At 34.3% G+C, this 21,704-nt stretch overlaps 2 protein-coding genes across 5 annotated transcripts in view; both read left to right on the top strand.

Moving 5' to 3' along the window:
• Nucleotides 1-11: 11 nt before the first annotated feature.
• LOC124641763 lies at nucleotides 12-16,003 on the top strand. The gene is made up of 6 exons (XM_047179955.1): nucleotides 12-140; nucleotides 7,155-7,248; nucleotides 11,170-11,355; nucleotides 12,744-13,067; nucleotides 13,361-14,776; nucleotides 15,036-16,003. Exons 3-6 carry the CDS (start codon nucleotides 11,173-11,175, stop codon nucleotides 15,255-15,257), a joined length of 2,145 nt encoding a protein of 714 aa, XP_047035911.1. The 5' UTR covers nucleotides 12-140; nucleotides 7,155-7,248; nucleotides 11,170-11,172; the 3' UTR covers nucleotides 15,258-16,003.
• Nucleotides 16,004-18,259: 2,256 nt separating this feature from the next.
• Nucleotides 18,260-21,704, top strand: part of LOC124641852 (facilitated trehalose transporter Tret1-like) — a 30,223-nt gene continuing 26,778 nt past the window's right edge. The window contains exon 1 of one of the 4 annotated variants that reach the window (XM_047180097.1): nucleotides 18,260-18,386. The gene's annotated coding sequence lies outside the window, so the exon portion shown is untranslated. The other 3 variants (XM_047180095.1, XM_047180096.1, XM_047180098.1) reach the window with 3 other exon arrangements.

Raw genomic sequence — 21,704 nt, 5'->3', positions numbered from 1 at the left:
CGTAACGAATTTTCTCTACGGGCGGGAATTTACCACGTCATATATTTTCTAGAAAAGCCTCGTCGATTCGTCAGACCGCCACATATTTGTAGCTCTTTACTCCTTCCTTGCTCTTTCCTCAGTCCATTTCATAGCGAACCTTCGTGCGCATGGGGATGCAACTGAAGTACAATAATTTTCTGAGGTTTTTTTTTAGAAATGCGCCATCTAGTGACGGATGCCCCGTAACTTGGGTATTTGTACTTCGTTTTAGTCACTAGATGTCACTGCACCTTAGACCGATATTTCATCGATTTAATAACAAATCTAAAAAAAGTTTTGTGATTAGAAATATTAACAAATATTGTAATTAAATAATTTTATGATTTATTTTTAATTCTTTTTTATCTATGAGGACGTCTTAGTTAATCACAATAATCACACTACTTGAAACCACTTGAAACACTGACGATTGACATTGACAGTCGACCATACTTTTAAATTAAACCGTTTTCCGTTTTCTAACGTGTTGGTTTATTCTGAGTGTTATTTTCTGGTTTTTTTATTACGATTGTTGCGTGTTCCTGGACTCTGATACTGACTGCTTCTGTGATTGACCTGGCTTCGTATTTTGGACCTGTGATCTACTGCATTTTCATTGACCCGGCTTTGTATTTTGGAACCTCGATCGACTGCTTTTACATTGACCCGGCACCGTATTTAGGACTAGAAAATGCGTCCAGTGGATCGTCTTAGGGGCGGAATGCCATCAACGTCAAGATATAAGTGCTACTTTGATTGTGACAATGACGGTAAGTTCAAAACTTTTAACTTTATAATGCACGTAATTTATCTTTTGCTGATAGGCTGCACAATATCCATTATTGTCATCCGTGCAATCTGTGGTCATCATAGTCCTTGAGTCATCAAAAATCTAAGATGCACTACCACACACACTCCTGTCCTGACCCTACACAAACAATTGAAACTGCACATTAACTTTTATATCCAATCAAAAGACTCGGAATCTACGTATAAGACAAAGCCCGCTCTAGACGACCCTCTGACCAAATAACTTCATCAGGTTTTAAAACTATGATTTTACAGTGGCGTAGCATGGGATTCCGCCGCCCGGGGCGCAGGTATATTTAGCTGCCGGTCAGTGGGTAGTCTTAGGGGCGAGCCCCCTTATTTAGGTACTTATTTAAATTCAAATGACTACAATTTAATAAAATTCTAAAGATGGTTTTGGCAAGAAAGAATTATTATTGATATCGACTCATGACCAGGTGCGGTCTCAGCCCATGATTTTGGGATTCACTAGGGTGCTGGAAGGAATACTTTCAGAAATTGTTACTGGCTCTCTTTGATATGTAGTGCAGCAGTGTGAAAATTTTAGCATCCTACCTAGGATTTTGTTGATTCATACACTAATGATCTATGTATAACTTTGTCGATTCATACAGCATGCAACAATATTTTTTGCAAACTAGGATATGTTAGATTTTCCTTTAAAGCTCAAAAAACATAAAGCCTTGTGTGGACTAAGCATTTATTGTCAAATTAAACGAAAAACAAGCAGATGTAAAAATTCAAGAGCGAGTCGAAAAATTTAGTACCCTGCCTGCCTGATAGGTTAGATCTTCTTTTAGTAGACAAGAAGTTATTGGGAGGTAGGCTAGAAGTATAGATAGATATTTAGCTATCTTGTTGTATTTGTTATGGTGGTGGTGGTGGTATCTATACACACTATGTACACCATAACAAATTACAATTTAAAACTTAATAACTAAAAGGGGTGTAACAATGGGTGGTCTTATCGCTAAAAGCGATCTTTTACAGACAACCTTTAATGTATAGTGACTCTTCTCAAGAAAATTGTATTATGGGGTGGCATAAATAGGAACTGACAATGTAAAGGCGGCAAAAAATGCCTTTGCCTCTACTGTCAACGCTATCAGCTTCTACTTGGCTTGATGCTGCAGCTAGGCGGCGGTGCCGGCCCCTAGAGTAGCGCCACCCAGGGCCATGGCCCCCTCGGCACCCCCATGCTATGCTACTGTGATTTTATTTACTTCAACTGTGGTGTTCCTGTTCTAGTACTGCTAGACCTCAGCTATTATTTCTAGTGTTAGATTAATATTCAAGGATGGTATCACAGTACATTACTAAAATTTTATACATATGATGATGATATCTATTACGGTATTTTAATGAGAGTGAGTTGTTCATGTATAAAAACTTCTTGATTTCAGGCCCATTGCACCGATTTCCTAAACCTGAATACCCACATTTGGAAAAGTTTAACTCGTGGAAAAAAGTACTAGATAAAGCTTTACAAGAGAAAGGCGACATCTACATTTATAACCAAATTCGATTTTGCGACAGACATTTTGAAGAGTGTTACCGTTCAGCCAGTCACCGACTTACTCCAAATGCAATACCAACTCTAGGTACCTACTATTTAGATGTCTTATGTTATTTAAATCTTAATAGAAACAAAACCACATTTCTTTGCCTTCGCTGTAATAACAAAATTGTTCCTCAAATATTAAATAAAATTTTCTACTGAATAATCTAATCCTAATTAGAAGAAAATAAAATGAATATTATATACCAAAAATAATTGATGCAACATGCTATCTTCTAAGAATTAAATGAATATTGTTCTATATTCTACATAATTATACAGTAACTATAAATAATTTCATCCTTTTGCAGATTTATCTACATTACCAGTTGGTCAAACTCTTGAAGGTCCATCGGGACATGTCGAGGCAGACATGTCGAATTTATTAAACATTTCGCAAGATAAACTTGCTGTCATTGAGCCATCCAGCTCTACCCACTATCATAGTGATGTACAGAATGCATTACAGACAGCTGAACGCCCTAAAGGTAAATATTTTTATTGACAATTGACCTTTGACTTGTAACATTAGGTTTTTCTTTCCATCATCAGGATTCCAATTTGTTTCCACTGTAGGGTCATAAAACTTCTTGCAGAGAGAGAGAGTGGGCATTTAAGCGTACATAGGGAAATAAGGACAGAGAAAGCGACTTTGTTTTATACTATGTAGTGAAGCCTATGTGTTATTACATTTTTTATAAGCTATATTACTGTAAAGTTTCATCTAAATCCGTTTAGTAGTTTTCGCGGGAAAGAGGAACAAACATCCTCACAACATTTATAATATTAGTACTAGTATAGGATTATTTCATACTAACTGCGTCCCGCGGTTTCACCCGCGTATACCGGAATAAAAAATAGCCTATGTCTAATTCCAGGGTATAAGCTATCTACATACCAAATTTCATCCAAAGCCGTTCAGTAGTTTTTTCGTGAAAGAGTAACAAACATCATCCAAACTTACAAACTTTCGCGTTTATAATTTTAGGTAGGATTATTTCCGCACTTGCAGGAATCAATAAATGTAAGACAATAACAAATCTCCGAACTTGTAAACCTGAATTAAATGGATTAATAATAATAACTTGATATAATCCTACAACTTATGTGTCATAATAATTATTCATCCAAATAGCTAGTTCTAACCATCCATACCATTTTTTTTCGTTGGTAGAAAAGGCCCAAAAATGTATGGAGTCTGAATGATCTTCTTTATATCCATTTTTGTTTACCCATAAAATCCCCATAAAAAATATTTATCAAGCTTGTATCTGCTGTTGTAGGGAAGTCTCCACTTTTTGTATCTGTTCCTCGAAGCCTACCTATTCCAATCTCTGGTCATAATATAATAACAGAACAATATTATGTAACATATTTTTATCACAATTCTATTAAAACTTTGTGTAACACTATTTCTTTGATCTGAGGTGTAACATAATTTAAATTACAGGTTCTAGGAAAAGAGGGACTTGTCAATATTTAAAACGAGTCGTCACCTCCAAAGAGAAGGAGATAATAAAGTTAAAACAGAAAGTATTGAAGCTGAAAAAGAAATATAAGGAACAAAATAACAAGAAACTCTCTGCAAGGAAAATTTCCACATCAAAATCATTTTTGAAAGAGTTAAATAAAATGCCTGCAACAATAAAAATATTTACTTCCCTCCAAATGAAATGGAAAAAGAAACCACGAGGCAGGCGATTTACATTTAACGAAAAAATCATGGCATTGACCATTTACAAACAGAGTCAGAAAGCTTACAACCTCATGCGAAAAATGTTTGTCTTGCCATCAAAGCGCAGCCTACAAAAAATGTTGAGTAAATTTGAACTGAAACCAGGCTTCAATCCTGATATATTTAAAAATTTAAAAGCTACAGTAGCAAAATTGCCGGCAGAAAAAAAGTTGGTCAATTTACTGTTTGATGAGGTATCATTGGCTCCGGGTGTTTTTTACAACCCTGCCCTAAAACAGATAACTGGTTTTGAAGATTTTGGGCACAGACAAACAAAAAAACTCGCAGATCATGCCTTGGTCTTTATGATCAAGGGTATAAAAAGCAAAGTGAAACAACCTTTATGCTTTTCATTTTGCCAAGGTGCCACGAAAAAGGACGATTTAAAGAAGCTGATCAAAACAATAATAAAAGAAATCTCCAATACTGGATTGATAGTTATTGCCACTATATGTGACCAATCAGCCACAAATATTTCTGTGATAAAAAGTCTTCAAGAAGACACAAAACGCAAATATTTACAAGAGGGTAATGAATATAGGACCCAAGCCTTCGAGTTTGAAGACCAAAAGGTCTTCCCATTATTTGATCCTCCACATCTTTTAAAGGGAATGAGAAATAATTTACTCGCCAAACATTTGAAATTTGTACAAGATGGGAAAACAAAGTATGCAAAGTGGGAACATTTGGAGATGCTGTTGAAGTTAGATGTTGGGGATGATGAAATTAGGCTTGTTAATAAATTAACAGAAAACCATGTTAATAAAGAGAAAATTCCAAAAATGAAAGTGAAATATGCTGCACAAGTTTTCAGCCAAAGGGTATCATCAGCATTGAGATTCTTAGCAAGTAAGTATGCTTTTTATTGTTCTCATTATTTTCTCTATATTTAAAAAAAATTGCTATTAATTTACTAAATTAGATTTTTATTTTTAATTTACATGTTTTTAACCATCTTCATTCTCCACAGACAAATTAGAAAGTTCATTATTTTTCTTTAAAATAATATTAGATGTCCTGGCTACATTTATAAGTTCAAAAATATTTAAAAACAAACAATTGAGATGCTATTTCTCTCGATAAAATTCAAAATAAAAATACAATTCATATCTAATAATTTATCTAAAATTGGCTATGTCAATATTTAAGATGCATAAGATATATTGTTGGAATAACATTATAAATTGAAATGAAATAATAAATTAAAATTATCATATTGAAATAAAAATTTGAGACATTATGAAACTACAAAATATAGTTTAATGTTGGTTTCTTACTAATTATATTTACACCCACAACTATTTACTGAACCAACTGATAAAGACGCACAGTAAATCGTTACTGCCACTTTAAAGTTTGTAAGTTTGTGCCTTTTCGACACAGCCGTGAGGCACACCGTTTAATTTTTTAATTAAATTTTTGTATTTTTGTTTTTTTATTGTGTGCCCCTAATCTGGGTCGAATAAATGTATTTTCTTTCTTTTTTCTTTAATTTCGGTCCACAATAGCAAAAAAGATTGATATGAACTGTATTCTAGTACTTATTTAATATATTGTTTCAGAACACAACCTTCTTCCGGCGGAGTGCGAAGAAACTGCTGATTTTCTACTCATTATGGACAAACTATTTGATTCTTTCAATGGACATTCATATACAGGTGATCCAAAAATTTTCAAGGGGTGTGTAATGAATAATTCTCCTCATTTTAGATTATGGACAGAGGTAGTTCCTATATTGGATTCAATGACTTTTAAAACTATAAAAAAAAAACGGGATGGTACAGAAGAAGTAAGATATGAAAAAGTGCCATCCCTTCAAAATTGGATCCACAATATTAAAACGTTTAAAGAAATGTGGGAGTTTTTAAAAATCAAATATAAAGTTACTAGCCTTTTAACCAGAAATTTCAATCAGGACCCTCTTGAAAATTTTTTTTGTAACATTAGAAGTAATGGGATACGAAATGTTAATCCCTCGTGCCTACAATTTATTAATGCGTTCAAAACTTTGTTACTTAATAATTTAAATTCGCCCCATTCTGTAAGTGCCAACTGTGAAAAAGATGAAAATAAATCACTGCAATCTTTCAAAGATCTTCTTGCTGAAAAACAAAACAATGAAATTGAATTGGTTAGTGGTGATTTTCCTATTGATTCTTTAATTAATACAATGAACCAAATTAAATGGAATGACTCGATTTTGCATGCCGAATCAAAAAAATATGTAGCAGGATACATTGTAAAAAAATCGAAATGTAAAGTGTTCAAAAAATGTGGAACATGTACTAATGATATATTAAGAAAGGAAATTGATTTTGAATCATTTAATTATGAAATAGATTATACGAAAAAATCCTTATTTAATGCATGTGATGATTTTATAAAATTATTAAATGAAATATATTATATGATTGTTGCATGTTTACGAGATTCACCTGAAATAAAATATCTGAAAGAAAAAATGAAATTTTACATCAATTGCCATTGTGATTTTAGTATAATTACTTGTATAGTTCATAAAAATAAATTAATTGATTTTATAATTAATATGTCAATTAATTTAATCATTCACAGTTGGTGCACCGGGGTTAATAGAATAATTAACGGAAAAATAACAAATTTCGATGTAAATGATGAAATTAAGTTACAAGCATTTAAATATTGTAATACACATAAAAAAAGGAAATAAAATATACTTAGCCGATAAATGTACTCTTTATCTTTTGTTTTTTTATTATCTCCCATAATATTATTGACTAGACTAGAAGTTGGAAACTGAAAACTGGAAACTGGAACTGGAAATTGAAATCACTGTTTTAAATTCAATTTACAGTAAATTGAATTTAAAACAGTGATTTCAATTTTCAAATTTAAAAACATATTTAAGAGAACTCTTGAAAAGCGCCATCTACCCTAACCATACATGAAGTAACCACGCCATCTTGTGACGGGGGCCCGTTAACTTTCACGCTAGTAAGTTGTTTTGAACGATGAGTTGCGTATCTATCTCTATATAGTGTATTATCTATGTTCGTGCGTGCCAGAAGCGTTGTTGAGATCTGCATTTGTTTATTGTGTTCAAAATCCTGTGCGTCGTATCAGACTGAGCGCGGAAGTAGATAAAGTAAGTACATCATTTTACTTATGTTTTCCATTTAAAACTTAAACAGTAGGTTATTTACACTGTGAAAAAGGAATTTGCCTTTGCCTAAATTTCTATCTATCTTCTTACAAAATGTTACTGAAACGGGCTTATATGCCGGTTTATAATGACAGCCAAATCCAATAAGAATTCGATTGTTATTTCTTAAATGTACGCAATAAGTATTTCTCTTCAGTTAATTGTCAAACTTATCGTTTGAAAGTTGTTTCAAACTTTTTACTTTGGTGTGTGACCCAAAACTTTTATACTAAACTATTCTTTGATCTGAGCTAAACTACCTTATGTCCACATTGAAAGTTGAAAGTTTAGGATAGATTTTATATGTATTGTAACTATGGAAATATCTATGTAAATAAACGTTCAAATATGTGAATTTAAAAGTTTTTAGGTAAAATTAATCAATACTGTTATTCTTAGTTGTGTATATTTAATTTGCTTTATTAATAGCAGTCAATTGGTTATAGGGTGTTGGCTGATAAGATTAGAAACTGCAGTATGAGTCAGAATAATGGTTTATTTAATTTTAATGTAGGTACCTATAACAACTATGCCTACTCTTTAGGTATAGGTACTGCCCTAGGGCACGAAAATTACTTAACTAAAAAAGCAACATTAATCTAACATTGATAATTTAATTTATTAATATAGCGATAATAATTTAAAAAAAAGCATTAATTACTATTCCTCCTAATAGACATTTATTTATGACTGACACATTCTTAGGGAAATTGCTAAATAACTTCTGGTAGGCACTATTAGCGTGGAAAAAGATTTTTTGAAAGTTGGATGCAATCAGGCTGTTTTACTTACAAAATAATTTATTTATTTTGTTACAGCTAATATGTATAACTAGGAATAACACAAGTTTAGTTAACAGGGAACCAATGAAAGGTCTTCACTTATAGTTTTAGTAGGCACTTAACAAAAAGTAGACAATCTTGGTAAGACTTTTACTCTAATAGGTACCTACATATTCAACAAATAAACTATAGTTTAAAATAATGATTCAAGTCATAATTAATTGTTATTATTGTATTTGCATTGACACTATAAACTGAGTTTTAAAAATAAAAAGATCAGACGAAACTTGTTTAACTTTAGATAAGTCCCCCTTCAAATATACATACATACTTAATAAGTACCAGGATTTAGTTCCTATAGGTCACTGTGGGAAAGAGCTACTCTATACTCAAACCAGTTACAAATTCCAGTTAGGGTTGGATTTTGAATACCAGTTATTTAAGCCTGGTTCCTATAAAAGAGAAAAAAAATCTTATTGAGTCTCTTTTTGATATTAGTTCTATGGGGCTTTTGTTAATAAGCTACCAACAAACTACATAAGCAATGAATAAATCCTTTTTTGTATATGAACCGGCCAGTCGTTAACTGATTTCTCTAGAAGTTTCGAATGTTGAGGAAACTTGATAACCAGTAATGTGAATATAACAGAAATATTTCGGCCTCATATTGCAAAATTGGTACATAGTTACAAATATCACTTTGTTAATACGTAAAGGTACGTTTAAAATGCCGTAATCGGCCGCAGCTGCACTTTCAGGGGCTCGATTCTCCTAATTTTACTTAAGTAACATATAATTCACATTCAACTGCGATCCAATCATGACTCTATTACGATTGAAGCTTATGTGGCATTCCGCTATTTTTTCTTTGAAATAAACGTTTTTATCCTTTTCTGTCATTCAATAATGAATCATTTTGTCTGCAGATGATTTACGATCGCAATATGATTGTAGAGCAAACTACCGTATAGACCAAAATCACGAAAGTAGCAGACCAATCGCAAACGAATTGAATGTCGTTGGAATACGATTGGTCTTATATTAGTAGCAGAATGCCCGATATGGTTAAAACTGCTGTTGCGATCATATTGCGATTCGATATTGCGATTTATTAACTTAGGAGAATCGAGCCCCTGTTTTGTATGAATATACATCAAATCGTTTAATCGTTTTGGATCGAAACTGCAGCAGCACGTGCAGTCGCACTCAGATACCTATAAATTGTTTGCAAGCAGTCGCAGTCGCCAGCTAGTATTCAAAACGTACCTGAATTATGTAGGTACTTAGTAAGTATGGGGCATTTCCTAGTAAAAGCTGATAAAACTCTGGGTCTGTGTTATGTGTGGCTATATCAGCATTTCTCCAACAATGTTTATTTGGTGTGGTCTGAGTCCTGTGCGAACACCGGGGTACATATCAGGCGTGCAAAACCGGTTTGTCTGGAACTCGCTTTATACGATCTTTTTACAAATTAAACGGCCAGCTGATACTAGTTTTGGTTAACTTACAATCAGCAGTTTGTGTTCAACATCTTTCCTAATTCTCAGAAGTCTCTTGTTTGTAATTTTGATAGGTATGATTGTTAACGGACACGTAATATAATATTTTTATTGCTGACGGAAGGGTCGATAAAAATGACCTTCAAAAATAGTTATTGGGTTTTACTAGCTATCGTTTAGCATCTAGGTATAGATAGTTCAACTCAGATTTGCGCGCGGCCCTATGTGTGCGTCGGCTTGTAAATATACAACTTTCATTCGTGTGACAGTGACGTCGTCCGAGCATGACGTGTTCTTATCGCTTTTTGTTATGGGTACAGTCGTTTACGAAAATGTCTAGTTCTTCACGGAGAAAATGTTTAAGGAGTCAGGTAGCGTTTCAAAAAATGAAACAACATTCAAAGCTTTTTATTATTACATTTTACAGTTTTTCATTATTTTCTCATAAGTTTTTTCAAATTGACGTTGACAGTATCTAAGAAATAAATGAGGTGAAATATCTAAGATGAATTAAATACTCCTTACATATTTTCTAGATCTCGGGGTACGCGGACAATAAATAAAAGTGTGGACTAAGAATGTAAAAAGACGTATAATCTAGTATAATAATGTAAACAAAATGTGTGGGGAATTTTAAAAAATAATATTGCTTCGCATATCATCCTCTGAGCCTTTTTCCCAATCATGTTGGGGTCGGCTTCCAGTCTAACCGGATTCAGCTGAGTACCAGTGCTTTACAAGAAGCGACTGCCTATCTGACCTCCTCAACCCAGTTACCCGGGCAACCCGATACCCCTTGGTTAGACTGGTGTCAGACTTACTGGCTTCTGACTACCCGTAACGACTGCCAAGGATGTTCAATGACAGCCGGGACCTACAGTTTAACGTGCCATCCGAAACACAGTCAGTGGTGTCTAAGATATACTTAGAAAGTACATACAAACTTAGAAAAGTTGCATTGGTACTTGCCTGACCTGGGATCGAACCCGCGCCCTCATACTTGAGAGGTTGGTCCTTTACCCACTAGGCCACCACGACTTTTTTTTTATATTTATATTGCTTCGCATAATGTCGACCAAAATAAGACGGAAATAATGAAACTCATAAATGAACGTTTAAGTCATATTGATGAAGGGATGTTGGGTAATACTTGTCGACATGTACAAAAGAAAAAAGAAAAATACTATAGACAATTTGACATGGAGTCAAAATTTATAATTTACCTCGGTGAGAGTAGCGAATCCGAAAATTCATCATTTGATTTTTCAAGTAGCGATACAGAATCATTATAAATAAATAAACATTAAATTACGTAATAACTGTTTTTCTTTAAACAGCCGTAACCCCTAAATAACTGTATTTGTACCCGACTGTACCTCTTGTCACGCACACAAAGTCACTGTGTATGTACAAGGGTTACCCACACATAAGGCCGCGCGCAAGACTGAGTTGAACTTACTATACACTGTCGGTTTGCCAAAATATCTGTGAAAAAACAGGCTATATTTTGTCCGGGTTCCCCCGAGACGCGGGTGAAACTGCGGGAAACAGCTAGTTAATAATAATTATTTATTTATTTCCAGAGCATGGCGTCAATATTTTCTAAGAACGGGATCCTGTCCGGTAGACTAGACCAGTATTGCCTGATTTGTGCCGAGCACTTTGCGAGTGGCGAAGACACTCTTGCGCATATCATCGATTCGAAACATAAGGAGAAATTAGAGGCCTGCGGGTACTTCGCAAAATATAGCGAAGATTTCATTAGAAAGGTAAGTTTGGAATGACTTTATAGTAATTTTATTTGCCTAGCCTGCCTCGTTGGTCTAGTGGTCGCAAGCGCGGCTGCTGGGCTCGAGGTCTCGGGTTCGATTCCCGGGTCGGGCCGAAATCGCAGCAGCCCGTAGTCTGGAATTTGGTGATTGATTCACCCGTGCATCGGAGAGCACGTAAATGTCGGTCCTGCGCCTGATCTCTCTCCGGTGATGTCGGATTGCCGTCCCATCGGGCTACGAGAGTGAAGGAATAGTGAGTGCACCTGTGTCTGCGCAAATGCTCGTGCACTATAATATGTCCTGCGCAGCTGGCTGATCTCCTTAAATGAGAACAGCCGCCGTGGCCGAAATCGGCCGTGGACGCCATTATTATTTGCCTAGCATGGACTGTTCCACTAGTGGCAAAGGCCTCCTCTTCTCGTCTCCACCACTCTCGATGTTCATCGTTGACTGATCATATTATTTATAGTAGGTACAGGTATATAGGTACATTATTTTCTAGTAACATACAAGTCATTCCATATTACTAGAAAATAATAATTATTATAATATCTATTTTTTATATTTTTTGAATGTTTTTTTTTTATTTTTATAATCTAATATCTAAAAATGTAAATAATATGTTGTAAGATAAATAAATGACCAATTATTAAAAGAAATGTGTATCTTATATTTTCTAAACAATCATGTAAATTGGGTGGAATAGGTCGTTTAATTTAGTATGAAATACCTTTATTTTTAGACCCTAAAGTCACATAAATTAATTAGGCTGTTATAATATTGATCACGTGCACGAAGGCGTTGACTTAGGATGTTGCAAGTATAATTATAAATTAATCCTACTACATTATCTAAACTAATATTATAAAGAGGAAAACTTTGTTTGTTTGGTTGTAATGAATAGGCTCAAAAACTACTGGACCGTTTTTAAAAATTCTTTCGCCATTCGAAAGCTACATTATCGACGAGTAACATCCAAACTAATATTATAAATGCGAAAGTAACTCTGTCTGTCTGTCTGTCTGTCTGTCTGTCTGTCTTTCTGTCTGTCTGTCTGTCTTTTCTTCACGCCTAAACTACTGAACCGATTTGTGTGAAATTTGGTACAGACATAGTTTGAAACTTGAGAAAGGACATAGGATAGTTTTTATTACAAAATAAAAATAAAATTATTCCGGACATATAGCGCCATCTATTGGTCAAATCAAAAATCTGCTGGTAGTCACTATTCCACGCGAACGAAGTTGCGGGCAAAAGCTAGTAGGCTATATTTTATCCCGGTACGGGCAGTAGTTACCACGGGATGCGGGTAAAACCGCGAGAAAACGGCTAGTATAAATATAATTTCAAAAAAAGTATTAATAAATATCTTATATCCATTTCAGGCTAACGGCGTATACTTTTGCGAGCCCTGCGGCTTAACTTTCCCTACCGTCAAGAAAGTCGAGTTACACATAAGCGAACCAACTCATATTGATGAGAAAACTAAAGGCTCTTCGTGGCTTAATCGAGTACAAAACGATATTATAGCTTTTAACAAGTTTGTAATAACCGATGATGCCTGGAACGGCTGTGTCGAAGACACTTGTATCCTTTGCAATGATGAATTTGAAGATAGTGCACCACATAAAATAACTAGAAGTCATGTTTTCAATTTAATTAAAAGCAATGTTGTTTTTGACAAGGATGAAGCTGCCGTTTATAGAGTGGTAAGATTTCTGTTTTTGTATTTTTAGATGTAAGAGTTTATTTTCTGTCGAATGTCTATATGACTTAGTCTAGTCTAGAGCCGGAAAAAGGGCAGGGTTTTACCTATATGCCTATACCTATAGGGAATTGGTTCCATAAGAACAGAGATGATACCTCGGGGTACAGCTAGTAATCATACCTATAGAATACATATTAATATGGATTTTTTTAAATTTATCTTCGACTTTGAGCTGGATAAAATGGCAAAGTTATTTGACGAACAACTAAAACTATATCAAACGTTTGTCCACAGATTGACGCTAAGTCGCATCAATGTCTCACTTGCAATACAATAATTGGAAACGATCTAAAAAATCATTTCAATTCAACTGAACATAAGGCTGCTTATAAAATGTACGAGCATAGCAAACGCGAAACAAATGAGGTACAAAAAGAAAACAAAAACGCAAATACACCAAAAATATCCCAAAATGTAAATGCAACAACTGAAAAAACAGAATTAAAGAATAACAATAAAGTTGTTAATGGAAATGTAGCTAAAACTGAAAAAACAGAATTAAAGGATACCAATAAAATTGTAAATGGAAATGCCGCAAATGTTAAAAAAGTTGAAGAGGTTAAAAATGTAAAGAAAGAGGTAAAACAAGATGCAAAGAAACCTGTTGAAACAAAACCTAATAAACAGGTTGAAAAACCGAAAGATAAAGTTGCAGATTTGCCTAAGAAACAGAAAGCAGCTGAACTTGATAAGATTTTATGTAAAAATTTAGGGGCCAAAAACTACATTACGTCCGGAGATGGGGAAAAATGGTGTCTTCTATGCGAATGGCTGTTAGTGGAGTCTCCTGAAAGCCACATACGATCTCCACACCACCAGAGTTTATTGGCAATGCATAAAAAATCCATAGCAGAAAAAGACTCAAATAACAACAATAATACATCAAGCAAAGACGAAAAGATTAATCTATTTGATAACGTAGATAAATATCAAGCGAACGACGTTAACATCGATCTTATAAACGAGACAGCATTTTGTAAGAAGTGTTCCAAAAATATTGATTTCAATACTGGTGCTATTGACAAACACATTGATGGGCATAAGACTGCTAATGCTAAAACTAAAAAGTCACAGGCGACGCCCCTAGCTTGGGGGATGAAGTCGAATGGTACTGAGAAAACTACGTTATATACTAAGCCAGTTACGTTCACTGGTAAGGACAAAAGTCCTCGAAAAGTGCCTTCAGAATCGCAAGTTCAAGAGTTCGCTAAGAAACACGGATTGAGCCACAATCGAGCGGACAACAGCTTCTACTGCAATCCTTGCAGCCGCCGACTATCCACCAATCTGAACGACTTACAAAATCACGTGGCCAGTAAACTCCATGTAGACAATATGGCGAAGAAATCGTCCAAGATCGAAGTCCCAGCGCCACCAGTCAAAGTACGCCTTTTGGAAACCGTGAAATCGTTTTGGTTCACTGAAAATGAAGAAGAAGGGTGCGTTATGATTATAAACGACAAGTATTGGATCAACGCATTTGGCTTTTTTCTGATTGCCAAACTTCACGATAAGATTATTTGCCACGGCTGCCGCATAGACCTGACTCCAGAGAATGTCATGCAGCATATTGCCATGTCTGACTATCACAAGGAATTATTGGATAAATGCCTTTTGATAACTTCGGTGGAAGGTGAATTTATAAGAGAGGTATGTATGTGTAACTAACTCACTTTGTATCTTTTGATCTGTGGGTCTGCTGGCTGACCTTCATAAACAGGCCGAAACTCGCCCTGAACGCCAATCGCCTCGATTTAGAAAATATTCCCGCCTTCAGCTATTTAGCAAATTGTGTAAAGAAACACTTGTTATATTCTCTTTTTTTGCACCTAATTTTTAATAAAATAATAACTTCTATCCCAGACAGCCATAGGATGTATAAATTCTGATACACACTTGGTAATTGCAGATAAAGCCAGATGTTTACCATTGCGGGTTTTGCAACATCACGGAAGACGATTGGGATGACATGATAGACGACCATTTAACTTCTTACGAACACAAGAAGGAACGGGCCAGCTCCGAAGAATATCTCCGAAAACAGTTGACGAAAACAGACCAAAGGTTTCAAATTACCCAGGCGCATTTGGACGAGTTGTTTAAGAGATTTATGGTAGTCAACAGACATTAGGCTACTCTTTTTGGTATATTTCAGTAACTAAGTACTGTGAAAACTTTGGCAAAAAAGTCTAACATCGGCGAAGGGGACTTTCAGAGCAATTAGCTGAGAGTACTTGTTTTTTTATGATGATTTGCGCTAAGTATTTCAAAGGTAATACATAAATAAAGATTTTCGTAAAGAAGACTTTTAGTTGCTGTAAGAAAGTACACAAAGTACGTTTTTTCCTGTATTTGAAATTATATTTGTGATTAAAAGAAAAGACTAAATATCTTTAGAACTTAGTTTTATTAAGAGTTGTCATGTATAATTTATAGCAGATTTACCATAGGCATACCTGCAAAAAAAGTATGTTAGTCAGCGTATTGATTTTTCAGAATTTTTGTTTTGTTATTTCCTTGATACCTATATTATTTTTAAGCATACAATGAGGAATGACCTTCATAGTAGGTATAAGCGTCAATAATGTATTATTTTTCTTTTCATTATTCCATTAAATAGGTAAAATAGGTGCCTATCTAAGGTTGAGTTACACAATTTAACTATAACGATAACCAAACCATAACCAGCCGTGAAATGGCCAATAGTCAAATCGCCGATTTATAACTGAAAATGGTTCGGTTATCGTTATAGTTAAATGTTGCAACTCGCCGTGTCTTTAAGTTTCTTTAATTTTATATTCTTTGTCACTGATTCATGTTATCAGCGTAGTTTGTAAGTATTCTTCAGTAAATATACTTAATCGACATTTCTTAAAATGGTTGTTATTTTTTGTACATACTTACCGTTTTCTCCCTCGCATTGCATCCTATTCCATCTTACTCTAGCTGGATACAAAGCTTGATAACGCAAAAATAGTCTAAAGTACCCAATACTCAATACTTTATTTGCTCTCCATGTGTATTCTTAGGTGGTAGTCTTATATATAGTTCACATGGACCCTGTCGGGCACAGCAAAATAAGTGGGATAGGAGAGAGGAAGCTCTTATCGGCTATGTTACTTATTATTGTTGACTAAGACTAAAGTAGTTATATAGGCAAATAAGTTACATATTTTTATTTTAAAGGTTTTTTTTTTATTTTTTATTTTTTTTTTAAACACTTAATCTACACTGTAAACTTGGAAGCTGTGTGTGTGCGCGTATATGTGGGTGTGTGTGTGTGTGTATGTGTGTGTGACTGTTTATGTCTTTATATTTTTATCATTTAGGTATTCGTTAACGGAATAGTAGCATTTACTTATAAGAAAGTTTGACACAACTTTTTCTTAGCCAATAGATTAATTAAGCTAGATTCAATACTAGAGTCTACCAAAACTAGAAACTATAATATGTGGAGTCCATTGGTGATTAAATCATATAGTCACTAGTTCTGGCTAATCTTCCACTGGCCTGTAACGCCGACAATTTCAACTGTATCAGTTCTAGATCTCCATAATTTGTCCACAAGCTGGTCCCTCGCTATTAACTTATATAAGGATATTTTGAACGTTCATCGTTTTCAGCTCAAAAACATGGCTATCAAGAGCGTAAGTGCAATTAGTAGCTTTTAAAATGTGGTAGGCGCTTTAACACACTTAAAATCCATCAGTACGTAAAATAGAAAAAATAAATAAATAGTCGGTTGTCAATATCGTGTGTTTATTTGTTTTTCATCTACAAGAAGAATGAGGTACTACAACCATTATTTTCGCAATCGCAACCATTAGTTATATCACCAACTGAAAATTAACACATTCGCAAGGTGCCTAATAAAATCTCCACTGCAATCCCTCACTATGTCAGTATTAAGTAAGCTCTCCGATAGATGGCAGTGTAACCAATTTAGTTAAGCTTCTGAATATTCATCACTTTAGCTAAAATTAACTATTAATATTCAGGTAATATGTACCCAATTAAATTGGATTTATTTTTACAACACCCAGTTATTTAAATATTTATGTTAATTTGTGGCTAAACCTGCTTGAAGCTCAATTTGCAAATTACGTGAGGGGCCCGACTTCCGAGGCCCAACTCCATTGGTACGGTTAAAGTCGTGGATGGGTGACCATCTTGCCATGACGAGCTAGGTCCTCCGTGATTTGGAAGGTACGTTTAATTGGTGGGTGCTGCCAGGATGTCAATTAAAAGTATTTCTCTGTCAGTCGTGTAAATACAAGCCAGAAAGTCCGATAACCAGTCTTACCATTGTAACGAGAAGGGTATCGGGTTGCTCGTATAACAGAAGACTGTTCAGAAGATAGGTAAGCAGTTGCTCCTAGTAAAACCCTGGTACACAGTGGTATCTGGCCTGTAAGCTAACACCAACTTAGTCGTGCAAGGGCTGGGCACATGATGATGCAGACGATGACTTACCTATTCATATTGTGAATCGCACAGGAGCATGACTAAGATTTACCCACCTGGAATATCTAAGCTGGAAAAATCATAGTTCATATACATAGGTTTCCTGAGAAAAATCTGTATTATTCATTGTAGTATCATCCTTATGTAAAATCATCATAACTTTACTTTCTTACATTATAAAAAACCTGTCTTAAATTGTACCTATGCCCAAATGGGAGATATTTATACTTATACAAAGACTCCAATTGTAATATTATAAAATGTAGGCAGGTACCAAAGTTATATATAAATATCTGTTAACCTAATTATAAACAAAGTGACTCATGAATATGTCCATGACATTGAACAATTCCCGCCTGAATTGACTGACTTGTATTATAATTAGATACTGCCATATATCTCTCCTGACCTACTAGTAGATGCCTAAATAATAGATGTAGATAGGTAGCTAATATAGCCAATTTGACCCCCTAATAAGTCCAGGTTCAAGACCTTCCTACCTATTATAAGTTCAAGCACATTTTATACGTGCAAAAACTGATACAATTCTGATACAAACTTCTTAAACCATCATTAGAGCAGACCAAATGCCCGTTGACGTACCTAGATGACGCATGGATTAAAAATACTGATTTCAATGAATATTGCGTCAGGTCGGGGGCTTGTCCTATGGACTTTCCTGTAGTAGCTGAACACGAATATTTCCTGCGTGCCTGACCGGCAACACGCCTCCCTATCACGTCACACAAAATACGGGAAAAGTTGCCTATAAATACCGAGCTCAAAACTTAACCAGGTAATTTTAAATCGAGTTTCATGATATAAGGTTCTATTTGTGAGGGTGAATTTGAATGTCAAATCGGTTTTTTTAAAAAAGAGGTTGCATAACATACGCACCAACGCACAAACAAAATAACGTCGGTACTTTTTTTTAATTCGGCCAGTGCTCCCAAATTGTTCGGACGCTGCGCGCGTTGGCTGTCCGATACTCCGCGCCAAATCTCGTTATATAATTTTATAAAAATCGGCTTTTCAAATATTATTGCTCGTGTTCAGTGATTGTGTTTTGTTATTAATTTAATTTTATTTTGACATTTTATTTTTGGATTTGGTGAGTAAAAAATATTTTTTTAATGTTTTTTTATTCGTATTTACTTAGTAAAATGATTTTTAGTACCTATGACTGTATTGATTTGCAGAAATTAGAAAACGTATACTTTTTTTATTTTTACTTTTTAGAGAGCTTTTTTTCTTACATTATAATGGACGGAGGTAGCTTAAAATATTTTTTAGAATATCTTTTAAAATTTCCATCTTACTTTTAGAAAAAAAAAATATACTGCTAAATATTTAGAGAGTGCCTACGCCCGCAGATATTTTTTCGAAAATGTCATCGGAAAATGCAATAGTGTTCAAGTTTCGCAAGAGTAGCGAACGCGATTTTATTGATTTTACGATATCTTAGAATTTTGGCAAAAGCACAGAAAATGTCTGTTACGTTCGTTATTCGTTCAATTCCTACTCAATGTTATTGTAATTGTTAGATAATACTAACATTTTGTGGCTGATCGTAAATTACTGTTACGACCACAGATTTTTTTTTATTCCGTAAGGTAGGTTAGAGAAGACCAGACCACAAAGTAAGCTTTGTTTGCTAACGATGACGAGAAAGGCACTCGATCTGATTATTGTATTCACAAAATTACCTTGCTTTGGGTACCGTTAGATTCAGTAAAAAATCATAATCTACATTTTTCTGCATCTTGTAAAAAAATAAATAAGGAGAAACCTTTCACTAATTGAACCCTTCAATTAATCAAATGTATAGAGATCTATGAATCCACATTTTCCAATTGCATTTATAAAGTACCAATGTAAGCGAAAATATCATAAACTCGACTTCCATCATACAAAAGAAAATATTTCCCATCGACGTGAAATTGACTACCCACTTTTTAAAAAATATTGTGCTGGAACATTCTAACTTTGTTCGTCGTAGATTTTTCTTGGGGGAGGTACAATATACAAAATTTTACCTACCTTAAATAAATACCTATTCTTAAAAACGAGAATCATATGAAACCTATATGAAACTGTTTATCTAAATTTGTAGTAATTAAAACTGCCGTACCCATAGACAGTATATCAATAATCCACTAGATATCGTATAAAAGATTTCATTACATTGATTAAAATTAACGAAATTACTATCAAAACGATGCAATCGTTAATTTAATAGATATCAATTTCGTAGTATTTTGTTACTAACACGTTTAATTTCGATGTTAAGTAAGATGTGAAATGTTGATAGCGGGTAAGTAGTTAAAAAAATATTATTAGTTCATTTTGATATTACAAAAAACATTATCATCCTGTTTGGCGTAGTCGTGTAAAACTACTCTATGTACCTAGTTACATTACATAAAACTGCAAAAAGCGTGATTCTAAAAAAACTTCAAAGTCAAAGTCAAATAATTTATTTAATTTAGGCCTTTACAAGCATTTATGAACGTCAAAAATTATAAATAGGTTTCATTCTAGTTGCAAACTAAAACTTTAAACTAAGATAAATTCTAGAAAAACCCGGAAGAAATCAAACTTGTAAAATACTAAATGACTACCACTACTAAACTTGTAAAATGAATGTGAAGATTGTTCCCTCTGGGAAACAGCTATCCTTACATTTAACTCAGAACTGTATATTTAGAACAATACTCAAGTAGCTACAGATCCTGTTTTGCGCACAAAAGACTCATAGACTTAACTTGACAACTACCTTTTGTTGTTAATTCCAGTGCCTCACCTTCACCTTCGTATCTAGATATTCCAATTCACTGTAAAGTTATCTTACAGTAAGAAAGGAACAGTTAGTTCCCTGACAATTTCCTAACTAGGCGTTTTTGATCGCGAGCCCTTTTTTAACCGACTTCCCAAAAAGGAGGAGGTTCTGAATTCGTCGGGATCTTTTTTTTTATGTTGTTCACCGATTATTATCTTACAGAAAGAAAAGAACACTTAACTCCCTGACTTTCCTAAATAGGCTCTTCAGATCGCAAGCCCTTTTTTGGGGATGGGAAATCATCGAATAACTTTTGAAAACCTGTAAGAATTTTACTTACGAAAACCCATCTCTGTTCCTTCTTTCGAACGATCCCGTCAATAGGAGATCAGGGACTCCTGAGTAGGTACGTATTTTGCGCCCCTGATACCCATTGGGCCCCAGAAGGAAAATTAGTGGGTTTCAGTTAGCAAAAGTCCGACAACTCTCTTCACTCACAGTGGGAGTTAAGCGCCAGCTATCATTATCTTTGATTTTTGTTTAGTCTACATTACTTAAAAAAATACCCTACCTACCTACTTACTTATGTAGGTAAGAAACAATATTTTTCTTCCGATCAATAAAACGGATAGGCTTGTTCACTTTATTATTATCTACCGTCAGATAACGCAAAGAAGTGTAAAGGTTAGGCGATAATTCGCGCAAACAATATGTTAAAAATAACCTTGTGAGATGTGACAAAGGTCATTACACTCATCTGCTTGAACGAAATTTTACTACAAATTCCAGTTAGGTAATAGGTATGCTCATAATTAACTAAAATTATGTTATGTAAGGAATTTGTGTTGTTACTGTAAGAAACTTCTAAAATATTTCGATTTCAAATCTCTGTCTGGAAAGGAGATTTAAAATTCAGAGTTTCGGATAAATTGAAATTCTATTTTCAGCCACATCTGTCGGAGTTCGTTTAAATGCAACCAAGTCTCGTCCCCTTTTCATAACCAAATAAAATATGTATATCATACATACACAACACATAGGTAGGTATGTATTGATAGTGTAGCTCCCCAACAGAGAAATTTTTTTTTCAAATCGTTTCAGTAGTTTCGGAGCCTTTATGCAAACAAACAATCAATCAAAACATTTTTGCTCTTTATAAAATTCGTGTAGAAGTATAGTTAGATTGGTCCCAGTATTAAAAGCACTTTAGAAACATTTGTTTCGAAACAAACGTTGAAACTAGAACAGATGAGGGTAGATGTGGAAACTCCATCTAATAAAATTAACATAATCAGTTTTATGTGAGCATTTTGTGAGGTAATATAGAACTAGATA

This window comes from Helicoverpa zea, chromosome 23 (genome assembly GCF_022581195.2).
Source record: "Helicoverpa zea isolate HzStark_Cry1AcR chromosome 23, ilHelZeax1.1, whole genome shotgun sequence".
Taxonomy (NCBI): domain Eukaryota; kingdom Metazoa; phylum Arthropoda; class Insecta; order Lepidoptera; family Noctuidae; genus Helicoverpa; species Helicoverpa zea.
This window is presented reverse-complemented; position numbering and strand designations above follow the sequence as displayed.